General features: G+C 32.6%; 1 protein-coding gene and 2 pseudogenes across 1 annotated transcript; 1 reads left to right on the top strand and 2 right to left on the bottom strand.

Moving 5' to 3' along the window:
* Window positions 1-203: 203 nt before the first annotated feature.
* LOC131182297 (protein VACUOLELESS GAMETOPHYTES-like) lies at window positions 204-1,318 on the bottom strand (annotated as a pseudogene).
* Window positions 1,319-5,397: 4,079 nt separating this feature from the next.
* On the top strand, window positions 5,398-10,913 carry LOC110660907 (disease resistance protein RPV1-like). The gene is made up of 9 exons (XM_058150687.1): window positions 5,398-6,102; window positions 6,641-6,788; window positions 6,875-7,693; window positions 7,855-7,987; window positions 8,032-8,150; window positions 8,238-8,902; window positions 9,006-9,576; window positions 9,714-10,369; window positions 10,505-10,913. The coding sequence occupies exons 1-8, from the start codon at window positions 5,606-5,608 to the stop codon at window positions 10,254-10,256; spliced, it is 3,495 nt and encodes a 1,164-aa protein (XP_058006670.1). The 5' UTR covers window positions 5,398-5,605; the 3' UTR covers window positions 10,257-10,369; window positions 10,505-10,913.
* Window positions 10,914-11,034: 121 nt separating this feature from the next.
* On the bottom strand, window positions 11,035-12,516 carry LOC131182057 (protein VACUOLELESS GAMETOPHYTES-like; annotated as a pseudogene).
* Between the last annotated feature and the right edge of the window lie 1,198 nt (window positions 12,517-13,714).

The following is a 13,714-nucleotide window of genomic DNA, read 5'->3' as shown; positions in this document are numbered from 1 at the left end:
AATTAAGACCAAATTATTAAAGAATAGAAGTTTTTGATAAAATTGAATAAATAAAAAAGATTTATTTTATTTTACTAATTTATTTTGCCATTAAGCCTTACTAGAATAAAATGCAACTCATTTGCTTGTATGAACTGAGCGTCTTATTTTTATTACCAGCATACATTGTAAAATGACTCGCAAAGACTATTACATAGAAATGTAGCTGATGAAATCAAGTCAACGCCATGTCCAAGTCATCAGATTTGCCATCATCCTGGTTCTGTTCAACTGATTTTGCAATCTCATCATCTCATGCTGATCTTCCATCATTTGGTTTGCTGCCTGCCTAATTGCATCCAATGTATCATTAACTCTTATTGGTTGCCCACCCACTCTCTGGCTGGTTTTGATTTAATCCTGTTCCTTGATCAGTCTTCACACAGTTCAAATGGCAATCAAACCCACAATCAACACATTTGTAGATCCAAAAACGCTTGTCCACTCCACCACCGCACCCATCACACACAATGGAAATGTTCCCATCGTAAAGAATATCAAAGGTGAGTTTAAGCTCATGAGCATGTGCATCAATAACGACTGTGCTAGGCAAATTGGCACAATGGGTATGCAAATAAAACTCAAATTCAGCACAGCTAAAGCTGAAGGAGCTTCCAGGAACCCCAAGTGCATTGCATGAATAGGACCCACAAGGGTATGTTGGGGTAGAAGGAGCGTTAGTGGGTGAGAATTTTGAGATGGGTGGTGAAGCTAGCGAGCTAGATTGAGGCATTGGTCATGGAGTATTATAGCAAGCGTACAAATCTAAGACATACGCAATTGCATAATCATATAGTATAAAAAAGAGAAAAAAAAATAAATATAGGATTTACGTGATTCAACTGTAAGGTCTACTTTTAACGGCAAAATAAGAGAAAAAGTTCTATGATAATAAAAAAAAAGCATACAATTACTTAGAATTCTCAAAATCTATGTTTCCCTAAATATCTCACAAATCTATCGTAAAGGGCAAAATATTATAATATTTATATTGCCTTATACTTATCGGCCCAACTACTATTACAAATATCATTTTTTATTTCAATCGGGTTACAGTATGAAACTTTTGGATCAGGTTACAATTCGGGTCTATGAATGACATATCCAAAATTCAAGCTACATAAAAATTAAAGTTAAGGAAATATTTGCATAAAAGGCAACCATGAGATGGTTCACTAGCAATGAGTCTCTCACAGGCCATGCATTTGATTTCTTCATTTTGTTCATCAAAGTGAAGAGGTATCAAGAGATTTCTATGGCTAAAATGTTGACATTTCATCTCTCTTTTAATTTTTTGTCTCTTCATGATTTGGAAGTTTACAATTTTTATATGGAACTCATATGCAGTTTACAACTAAACAGGCTTGTTCTGAAGTCAAGGTCATTAAAATTGAAGCTTGAAGATGTGCAGTATGTGCAGCTTCCAGTGACCCATGAAGGCTTGCTTGTTCAAAGAAAGCAGCATTTTATGCTGAAACATAAAGGTATGGAGGAATGGAATGATTGATGATAATTTTTAGAGCTGTACATAATGGCATTTGGACATGTGATTTCTCCCATTCCCAACCTTTTTCTAAGAAGCAATTTCAACAGTACCAATAAGAGATTTTTCTTCTAATTTTCTTCAGATTTTTTTGTATTGGTAATTTTATGTTGAACTCTTTTTCAAATAGGTAATGAAGTTGGCCATGATTTAGATTCATAGCTTTTAAAAGATTTATACCTAAAAATGCTTACTATGATAGAGTATTATTAATTGAATTTTATATTTTATTTTTATTAATAAGTATTTAAATAAACCTTTAATTTTATATTTTTGTGATATTTATTACTATTAAATAAAGAGAAATTATTGTCTAAACTTAATTTATTATAGATTTAAGTTATAAATATATAAAATTTATGTATTTAATAAATAAATTTAACTATATATTTTATATTTTAAATTTATGAAAGATACAACGGAATGAAAACTTCTTGAAATTGTCAAATAGAAGAGAAACGAAAACAAGAAACAAAAGTAACGACAATACATCACACCAGCTTTGCCATGCGACGACCAAGGCAAAAAACCAGAGAAGGGTATCTAATTGGCGAAACTTATTATTATTATTATTATTATTATTATTATTATTATTATTATTATTATTATTATTATTATTTTACTTAATGTGTTTATTGATATTTAAACTTATAATTTTTTAATTTTTTGAAAACGACTTGAATATTATTAATTAAAAGTTCATTCATGTTTTCAAAAGTCTAATTTTAACATCACTAAATAAAGCTTATTCATTATTTCTTTGCCGTTTAATCTTGAAACTTCAATTTCTTGATCCTATCACAAGGTAATCAATGAAAAAGGGGATAACAGGTAAATAAATGCAAATGCATTTAAATTGAGTGATTTTTCAACAAATTCTGATTTTGGTAAATGATTTTTGTGAAATATTAGAATGAAGAGTTAGGGGTGGCGGCATTCCGGATTTGAACCAAAACAAAATTTGAACTGGCTCAATTAAATTGGATTAAAATAAATTGAAATTTGGATCGATTTTAAATCAGACCGAAACCATCATTCTGCAGTTTGTTTCAGGTTTATTTTTTTAGGAATTTTGAATTGGCAGTTTTGGACTAGATTAAATCATCGATTTTATACTTGACCAAACGGATGGTTAAAAAAAAACTCAATAAATAACCCATCCCACTCTTAATTTATCTATATAAATTTCAAATTTTCTATATAATTATGCTCTATACTTTCTTTAATTCTCAATACTCTCTCAACTTCTCTCAAACTCTTTTGATAATTATTTCTACACTCTCTTTAATTTTCAATGCTCTCTTAATTTTTGTACTTTATTATTTTATATACTCACTAAAATTTTCAATACTATATCAATTATTCTATTACTATTTTACATCATCGATAAAATTTCTAATACTCTTTATTTTAATTCTTTTTCTCTTTTATACTGTTCTTAATTATTAAATTTTATCTTACAATTTTTAGAAAAAAGGACAAGCAAAATATAACTGAATACTTTGATTCCTCTAAATCACAGGATGATACGTAAGCAAAATTTTATCTTTAATTTTTTTCAATTAAGTAGAAGTCATTTCTTATTAAATCTTCCTTAAAGATAAATTAATTTTATTATTTTTTTCTTATTTTATTTTAAGCGGAAGATTTTTAAGAAAAAAATAAAATATTTTTACAAATATAACTTAATTCTAAATTAATAAAATTTTTTCCAATTTTTTTTTATCCAAATCAACATCAAATCACTCCTAAACCACCCTGCAAACTATTTTCAACTAATTTTTTTTTCAAACCGCCCTCTGAACGATTTTAAGTTAGGTCTCGAACTGAAACTGTGATTCATAAATCGTCTCTCAAATTATCCCATGATGATTTGATTTAAACTTGAATCAGCAGTTCAAGAATCGTAACTTACGGTTCCTGAACTGTAACCACTCTATGAAGAGTAAGATCCTCTCATTATTTATTTTTGGTTCTAAATTAAATTTATAAAAAATTAAGATTTCTATTTTATTTATTTTCTTATTTAATTTAGGAAGAAATAAAAAATCAAATCATTTAAAATTATATTAAAAAGAAAGTAAATTTAAAATAACAAATAATAATAAAATTTTCCAATGAAACTTACATGCTTAATAAGTAAATAAAAATTTTTTTGAATAATATTCAGTTTTTACGGTTAAATTTAAGTTAGAAAATTTAAATTATTTAATAATTAAAATATTACCCAATTTGAAAGTAAAATTAACCATATTCTCAAAGACAATTTGAAATTATTAAAATATATTAATTTGTTATTTGAGAAAAAAATTCATAAGAATGTTTTTATTTTTTTTTTTTGTTGCTTTGAATCTCTTATATATATATATTAAAATGATATCAACAAGTAGTTTCTTATATTTTTTTATATAAAGTTTCATATGATTTGAAATTTTTATTTTTTCAAATTAAAGAAAAAATGTGAAACTTTTAAAAGTAAGATTAATTGATATTCTAAAAGATTAATCTACTGCAATTAAATGTTAGAGTTCTTTAACTCAATAATAATAATAATAATAATAATAATAATAATAATAATATTATTATTATTATTATTATTATTATTATTATTATTATTATATGACTTGAATTTTTGAACATGTTTTGATGGATTTGAATCGTGGTCCGATCTGAAAATTTTACGTTATGACCCAATTAAAATACAAAGTAAGGTCTGTGACAATAGCGGATGACACAGTTCAATAAGATTTGAGAGTTCTTAATGATTGTATTTTACTCTTTTGAAATTTTTTCTTTTATTTTGTTCATTACAATAGATTACCACACAAATTTTAAATTTTTATGCTTACTATAACAAAAATAATAATAATAATAATAATAATAATAATAATTTAAATTATAATAAAAGAGTGGAATTAGGCATTTGGCAAAATAATAACAATAATAACTAATGAGAAATCATAATTAATTAATACGGCTGGAGTTCTTAAGTCGCCGAATGAACTGTAAGCCACCAAAAGCGAAAGTACATTGTAATTAAAGGTGGGCATAGTTTGGTCTGAAATCAAAATTAAAATAATTAAATTTAAAATAAAAATCAAATTAAAATAAGGTATATTTGAATTGAATAAAATTGTATTTGAATCGGACCAGTATCGGCTACTTTGATTTCTTATCAAAACTGAATAATTTAACTGTTGAAATTGATTAAAACCATATCAAATAAATGAGACCAAAGAAACCCATTTTAATCTTAATCTCTCTAAATCTTAGAATTAAAATCATCCATTTTAGCCCTGAAATTAAATAAGAGAGACAAAGAGGAATATCTTATTAAAGCATTAACAGATGTAATTACTGGGAAATACACTTGCATAAAAATATATTTTCAAAAATTTTATTTTTTTAAAAAGTGTGATATAAATATATTTAATATATAAATTAATTTTTTAAAAAATAAAATTATTTTAAATTATAAAAAATGATAATATTCCCAATATAATTTAAAGTATAATAAATTAAAAAATAAATTAATAAATGATAGTATAACTTACAAAGTCTTATTTAAGTGAATTACTTCCCCTACATGGTAATGCAAATCATATATAAATTTTTTTTTTTGCAATTTCTAAGAAATTTTACTTCCTAATTAAGGGCTTTATTTGATTGTTTCTCATAATTGGTCATATAAAAAAATATTTTTATCTTCGTTATATGGCTTACAGATCATCATATGGCTTAGAGATTGTCTCCTTCTTATGGCGTTTCCTCTCCTTTGACCATTCGGTCACTGAAGTTCACTAAAATAGCATTAAATAAATAATTACAAATAGTTTTTAATTACCATTAAATAAATAATAAGAAATATTTTAGATCAATCCAAACAAAGGGTAAGTAAACGTTGTTTAGATTAAGCCAAACAATGGGTATCTGCCGAATGGGTGCTTTTTTAAATTTCTCATATTCTCTTCTTCTTTCCTTTATACAATATATTGTTTTCCCTGTTACTCTCTATCAGGAATTATGGCTTCTTCTTCTTCTTCTTCTTCTTCCTTGATCCCTCTTCAATCGAAGAATTACGATGTGTTCATTAGTTTTAGAGGTGACGATGTCCGCCTTGGTTTTCTCAGCCATTTGCGTGAAGCTTTTATCCAAAACGAAGTCAATGCCTTTGTGGATGAAAAACTTGATAGAGGAGAAGAGATCTCATCCTCCCTCTTGGAAATAATTGAACAATCACGCCTTTCTGTGGTCATTTTCTCTGAAAATTATGCTTATTCTCCCTGGTGTATGGATGAACTTATGAAGATACTTGAGTGCAAGAAAGACATGAGACAATTGGTTTTACCGGTTTTCTACTGTGTAGATCCAACCCATGTTCAAGAACTTACAGGTAACTTTGGAGCTGCACTTGCTAAGCATAGGGAAGATTTCAAGAACTCTTTAGACAAGGTGGAGAGCTGGTGCCAAGCTTTGAGAGAAATTGCTGGGATGGCAGGGTTGGTTTCCCATAACATTAAGTAAGTTACTTTTTATTTATTTTCTAATTGTTTATGTAAATTATTAATTATTTATTTTCTAATTGTTTATATAAAACATCAATAAAAAAATATTTTTTTATATAAATTATTAATTAAAATATATAAAATCAAATGAATTAGGAAGTTATGTTGTTATTAATAATTAGAAGTTGAAGTAATTTAAAATAAATTTTAATTAAATTTGAAATAAATTTAAATATTAAAAATAAAAATCAGGTTTGGGTAATATAATTTTTATAGGTGCTCTGTCCATTGCCATTTGTATGTGCAAGTAATTATATGTTCTTCAATCATTATAACCTAAGAATTAAAACAATATTATATAAAAGAAAAAACATTTAAATCAGGCAAATTTTAGAATGTACAAAGTATGTGCCCCTACACTAATATAGGAATACACATCTATAATTTATGGAATGTACACTAAAATTTACCTTTAAATCGTGGTGATTCTTTTTTAGTCATTTAATTTCTTCATGTGTTGTGGTTGATCATTTTGCATTTCATAATTGTCCAGGCCTGACTCCGAGCTAATTAAGGAAATTGTCAAACACATTTCAGAAAAATTAAATGATGGGGTTCCAAGTGATTCTTATGATAAAGGGTTAGTAGGAATTGATTCCCGTGTCAAGGATGCTGAATCCTTATTATGCCCGAGTCCATGCGTGTTTTAGGAATTTGGGGATGGGTGGTATAGGAAAAACCACCATTGCTGAAAAATTATTTGATCGATTTTCGGTCAATTCAATAGGCGATGCTTTGCAAATGTCGTGAAAAGTTTGAAAAGTGCGGACGGATGTCAGATTTAAAGGAAATCCTTTTTCAAGTATTAGGAAGGGAAACTTGTAATTTAGGTCTGTCCACCAGGAGACGGTTGTCACGAGAAAAAGTTCTCTTTGCTCTTGATGATGTGAGTGATTCAGATCAAATAGAACGTTCCATGGGAAATCCAGCTATGTACGGTCCAGGGAGTAAATTCATTATAACAAGCAGAGATAAACAGCTGCTTAGGAACATGGAGGCTCAGATATATGAAGTTGAGAAATTGAATGACTGTGAAGCTTCTTGGCTTTTTGGCTTCCATGCCTTCAAACAAGATAATGTAGGAAAAGAATATATGGTGTTTTCAAAGAAGGCAGTTAAATATGCTCAAGGCAATCCATTAGCCATTAAAGTTTTGGGTTCCAATTTATATAGTAGAAGTGTGAAAGAATGGGCAGATGAATTAGAAAAATTGGAAGGTACATCTGATGAAAAAGTTCAGAGAATATTGAGACTAAGTTATGATGCTCTATCTGCACATGACAAGGAAATTTTTCTTGACATAGTGTGCTTCTTCGAAGGGAAAGATAAAGTTCGTGTTGAAAATATACTGGGTACCCCTGGCTCAATAATTGGAATCAGTCGTCTAGCTGATATGTCTCTTATTTCTATTGCAAATAACAAGTTACATATTCATGACTTGCTGCAACAAATGGGCAAGGATATTACTTGCGAGGAAAAACAGATTGGACAACGTAGCAGACTGTGGCATCCTAAGGATATATATTACCTGTTGACAAGAGCTGAGGCAAGAATGAAATACTTGGATATATTTTTCAAGTTCTTTGAGAATTTACTCTTTTTCCCTTTTTCCCTTTCTTTTGACATTGGCATGAAATGCCTATAATATCTAGTGTGCACCTTTTTCATATATTTGAATCTAATTTACTCTTTGGTTGTTTTAAGCAGGGGACTGGAGCAAATAAAGGTATATCGCTGGACATGTCCAATATCAGAGAGGTGGAACTAAGTCCTACGGTCTTTGAGAGAACGTACAATCTCAAGTTTCTCAAGTTCTCTCTGCTCAAGACTACCAAACAGAGTAAACTTCTCGGAAGGACTCAAATTTCTTCCGGATGAGCTAAGGTTATCGTGACCGGTATCAATGCCCTTTGAAATATGTGCCATTGAGTTCATGTGCTGAGAATCTTGTTGATCTTTGCCTGACTAATAGCAAAATTAGGGAACTTTGGAATGGAGTTCAGGTAGTCTTCTATACTTCTTCATATACTTTCAAAGTGTTCAATTTGGTCCATCTCCCTAATATGCGTATCTTCACATTTTCATTACAGCATCTTGGAAATTTGAAATATGTTAACCTCAGCTTCTCTAAGGATCTAATCAGAATTCCAGACTTGTCTGGATGCCCAAATATTGAGGTTCTTGATTTGTATACATGTACAAGTTTGGTTGAAATTCCCCCATCTATAAAATGTTTGAGCAAACTTACTTCACTGTGTCTAACAAGTTGTGCAAGTCTTTGCGATTTACCGAGCTTGCTTCATTTGAAAAGTCTTGAGGTTCTTTTCGTACAGGATTGCCCAAAAATCATAGAGTTTCCAGTGGTTCCATGTGATATAAGGGGTTTAAATATGGGTAGAAATGCAATAGAGCAAGTGCCCTCATCAATTGGGGGTCTCTCTCATCTTTATTTGTTGGATTTGGGTTGGTCGACGGGGCTTGAAAGTCTTCCAGACAGCATTTGCAATCTCAAATCTCTCAGAGAATTTCGTATCGGTCGCTGTGGGAACCTAAAGGAACTTCCGGAGAACTTGGGGAATTTAGAATCTCTAGAGAGGCTTTTAGCAGATGGCTCTGCTATAAAAGAATTACCAGACAGCATTTGCAATCTGAAAAAACTTGCGACATTATCAGTTGAGAGATGCGTGAATCTCCTTGGTCCGCAAAGAAACTGGGAATTTAAAGTCTCTAGAGAATCTTTATGCCATTGGTATCGGTATAAAAGAATTACTGTAGCATTTGCGATCTGCAAAATCTTGCACCTTATTTCTTGGCAATTGTGTAAATCTGCAGGTCCGCTGAAAACATTGGTAATTTAGAATCTCTAAAGGTGCTTGGGCATATGGTAATCGTATAAAAGAATTACCGGACAGCTTTGGCAATCTGAAACAACTTACGTGGTTGACATTTCGATCACGTAGTTCTGCATGTACCGCCAGAGAGCTTTGGGAATTTAGAATCTTTGGGGCGTACACGGCATCTGCTCGTATAAAAAGACTACCATCTTTGACAGGGTTTCCTCTTCTAGGGGTGGCTAATCTAGATTTTTGTGGCCTGCTAGAATTTCCTAGCACTCTTTGCCATATAGTGTCATTGAAAGAATTGTACATTGGTGGAAATAATTTCGAGACAATACCAGATACCATCAAAAAACTTTCAAGACTAGTTCAACTTGAATTAAGTGATTGCATGAGACTAAAATATTTGCCAGAGCTTCCATCTCTCAGCATATTATCTGCAAATAATTGCACTTGTCTTGAATCAGCATCCTGTTTATTCCAACTCCAGAGTATTAAAGCTTTACAATTTGGCAACTGCATCAATTTGGATGGGGATGAATGTAGTAAAATTGTGGACCATTTATTGGCAACTCCTTGGCAGAGGGAAGTGGTATATCTCTCTTTCTTTCTCTGTATCATAAGACCTTTTAGTGTTTTATTTTTTATTTTTTTTATTTTTTTTCATATTGTTGGTAGAGTTTATCATAATATATGGTAAATGTGTAACAAGATTTTCATGTAGCACAGGCGTTATGTTTCCCTGGAAGTGAAGTGCCACAATGGATCAAGTATCAGAATGACTCTGGATCTTCTTTCTTTTTGTCATTTAGACAACTGGAGCAGGGGAAATCTACCTGTTTCACATTTTGTGCTGTTTTTGATCCCAAAGTTTGTCATCCTTATCATTTCCAAAGAATTGGATGCACAGTCCATTTCATAAACGAGTCTGGACATAGCCAATATCAATTTGATCACTATTGGGATGAAAAGAATTTTCTTGTTGGTTACGATAGGACAGATAGAATGGTTGTTCATTCAGAACACATCTTCTTTTGGCGTTCTTCTCTTAATTTCATACAGAATAGCATGGTCTTTCAATTTTTTGTTGAAGATATTAAAAAACGACGCAGTTACAATGGGATAGTTAAGTGTTGTATCCATCTAGAGGAGGAGGAGGAGCCTCCCCTTAAAAGACTGAAACATGGCGATGAACAACCACCTCAGGTTACTTTTAAAGCGCTGGGCGGTGGATATGATTTCTCTCTTGACATAAATACTCTCACTCGCTAATAATCGCCAAAGAACATGTCATTTTCCTCTCCAAATGGAATGGATGATAGGAAGATATGTTTCTTGTCCTCAATTCTCGCTTACAGGGAAGTGTGCAAACCTATGTTTCTAAGGTGAGACTAATGTTAAAGAGTGAGACTAATGTTAAATCTTTATAAATTTTCAAAACATTTGTTTTGCTCATATCAGCATTGAGATTTGGTACAATTTTCGTTTGAATTGCAAGTTTTTACTATCTTGGGCGGCAGGTCCTTCAATTGCAAGGATGCAAAATGAATGCGGACTGGTTTCAGCAGAGCCAAGGATTATGTGGGATAAATCATTTACAATCAGAGTGTGAGATAGATGTTCAATTGATTGCTTGTCAAGAAAGCATTTCTTTGATAGGAAGAATCCGCATTGCCAGAGCTAATACATTAGGAATTGCATACATAACTTTGCTTAGAAATTTTATTTAGTATTCACTGGAGCAAGAAGAAGATAAAGGGTTAATGTAATCCTTAGTCCTAGCTACTAAATAACTTGATTAACCATTTTGGATCAGGTGATTTAAGGATGAAAGTTATTTAAGTCAGTTAAGTCAGTTGGGCTAGGGTGTTTATTATTATTATTATTTTGCAGGTTAGCCAGCATGGTTAAGGGAATACTTTGAGCGCAGCTTATTGCCCTTTTTATGTCTTTTTACAGCCTTGTTTGACGTTTAATTTGTTGGAAGTCATGCAAACTAAACAAAGACAAACAAAGATGACTATATTGAAATTTAGTTGACGTAATCAAGTCAACGCCATGCCCACGTCATTAGAATTACGGATGCCATCAATCTGGTTCTGTTCAACTGATTTTGCAATCTCATCATCTCAAGCTGATCTTCCATCATCTGATTTGCTGCTTGCCTAATTGGATCCAATGCATCATTAGCTCTTTTTGGTTGCCCACCCACCATTTCCTGTGTCTCTAGCTGGTTTTGATTTAATCCTGTCCCTTGATCAGTCTTCACACAGTTCAAATGCTAATCAAACGCACAATCAACACATTTGTAGGTCCAAAAACTCTTGTCCACTCCACCGCACTCATCACACACAATGGAAGTGTTCCCATTCCCACCATAAGGAATATCAAAGGTGAGTTTAAGCTCATGAGGGTGTGCATCGATAATGACTGTGCTAGGTAAATTGGCACAATGGGTATGCAAATCAAACTCACATGGAGCACAGCTAAAGCTGAAGGAGCTTCTAGGAACCCCACATGCATCGTATGAATAGGACCCATAGAGTATGTTGGGATAGGAAGGAGGGTTAGTGGGTGAGAATTGTGAGATGTGTGGTGACACCAGCGAGTTAGATTGAGGCATTGGTCATGGAGGAAATATTTGCATGAAAGGCAACCATGAGACGGTTCAATAGCAATAATTAGTCTTTCACAGGCCATGCACTTGATTTCTTCACTTTCTTCATCAAAGTGAAGAGGTGTCAAGAGATGCCAATGGCGGATTTTTTTTTTTTCTTGATAAGCGTCTATGGGTGAAATGCTGATATCCCATCTCTCTTTTAATTTTCTGTCTCTTCATGATTTGGAGGTTACTCTTTTTATATTTTAAATAAATAAAATTAGTATAAATTATTAATAAAAGAATTTTTTTAGGGACCGATTTTGTAACAACTCAAAAAAAAAAAAAATCAGAAAATCAGCAGCCCCGCCCCTTAAAACTCTCCCTCCCGTCACTCTCATTCCCTCTCCCTTTTTCTTCCGGCCGGCAAGCCTCCAACCGCCATGGCCGGCAGGCGAGGCGGCCCCCCCACCTTGGGCGACACCGGCAACCCTCCAGCGATGGCCAGAACCACCAGAAACGGCGGCAAGAGAGGGAGAAGAGAGAGAAAACGCGCGCACAGTGGGCAGCGGCTTTCCGGCGCGATTCCAGCTTCATCCGACGTCCGATCGAGGCGATTCAGGTGGCGTTGGAAAGCTTGTTCCGAGAGCTTTCTTTTGATACCAATTTTGTAGCAAATGGAGGTCGGATGAGTGAGATATGGAGGAGAGAAGTTTCAGGTTTTTCAAGCTTTTTCGTCAGATCTAGGACGATCCGACCGTTGGATCGACGATTCGAGACCACATATGGATTGAGGAAGAGGAGATGAACATAATGGTATGATCAGATCTGGCAAATGTCGCTAGCGACCGGCGGCCGGCCACCGTGCGCGGTGGTTCCGGCGGTGGCTCCAGTGGGCTTTGGAAATGATTCAACTTCCAAAGGCTTCCTCATAAATTTTTGAAATTTTTGAGACACAGATAAACTTCGGATAAGACTATTTTCATTATTTCTCTATCTGTTGAGCATAAATGCAGTGTTTCTTAAACAAAAAAAATTTGAGAAAAATTCTAAGAAAAATATATGATGAAAGTAAAATTATTTGTAGATATTCTATGGTGTTTGTTGAATTTTTGAGTGATTGTAGAATATTTTTGAAAAATATAGATGGATTTTAGTTAGATTTTTAGCATATGGGCATATAAGATTATCTGAAATTAAGATATTTAAATTTTATATAATTGGTTGAAGCTTGAGGATGGAGGTTTAAATATGTGAATATTGAATGGGGTTGAATTAAGAATATGTTAGCTGTTGGAAACTTATGAAATTGAGTAATATTCTTGAATAAAATATTCATGGGTGATTAGAAAATTACAATTCATTTTGCAATAGCCTTATAATATTATTAAGGACCGCGGGACAAAATTTTAGAATTTTTAGAGCTTGTTTGAGTAGATTTTTACAAAATGTCAATTATAGGGACTAAAACATAATTTTTAAGGTTTTGAGTATTGCTTGGTTTGGAGGGCCCAGGAGGGGCCATATAATGATAATGAGATATGAGTTGAATTTAGAAGTGTTATTTGAGCCTTTTTGCAGGTTGGGTAGGTTCCAGGTATAGGGGAAACTCTGCCGGATTTTCGACATGAATTAGGCTGTCTATTGCCTCTTTAGAGTTTTATCTTAACTTAGTACTAATAAATTTATAATTTAATTATTAGGTGATCGAGATCAGCTATTTTCCTGCATCCAGCAGCCACAATAATCATCGGTGTACTATGAGTAAAATATTAATTTTAATTGTAATTTTGATATTATTATATGTTCAAGCATGCCCATGCATCACTTATATGCATATATCTATGTAGTTAAACTCTAGGCACGATTTATGTTGCATTCATAACTGTTAAAGTGCCATGGATATTGTTGTGGTAATTTGGAGCAGTGTGCGTGCGTTGGTGTGCGTGTGATGTGGTGTTGGCTATGGATAGGACGGGTAGACACGGCTTGAGATCTTCGCTGGGACCCGGTCCTTCGGGGTAGACACGGCTTGAGTTCTTCGCTGGGACCCTGATTTGGTTTATTAAGCGAAAGTCCGGCTTGAGTTCTTCGCTGGCACAGGTTGGATTTAAGAGAGCTGTATAGGGGA

Source organism: Hevea brasiliensis, chromosome 8 (assembly GCF_030052815.1).
Source record: "Hevea brasiliensis isolate MT/VB/25A 57/8 chromosome 8, ASM3005281v1, whole genome shotgun sequence".
NCBI classification, from domain to species: Eukaryota; Viridiplantae; Streptophyta; class Magnoliopsida; order Malpighiales; family Euphorbiaceae; genus Hevea; species Hevea brasiliensis.
Note: the sequence above shows the minus strand (reverse complement) of the source record. Positions and strands in the feature narration are given on the sequence as shown.

Bases quoted from the DNA above. Each gene is read 5' to 3' on its own strand.
- LOC110660907 (XM_058150687.1), top strand. From the start codon at position 5,606: ATGGCTTCTTCTTCTTCTTCTTCTTCTTCCTTGATCCCTCTTCAATCG. The intron at 7,988-8,031 runs GTAAACTTCTCG...GGATGAGCTAAG, and splicing joins GCTCAAGACTACCAAACAGA to GTTATCGTGACCGGTATCAA. The intron at 8,903-9,005 runs GTATAAAAGAAT...TTGGTAATTTAG, and splicing joins TCTTTATGCCATTGGTATCG to AATCTCTAAAGGTGCTTGGG.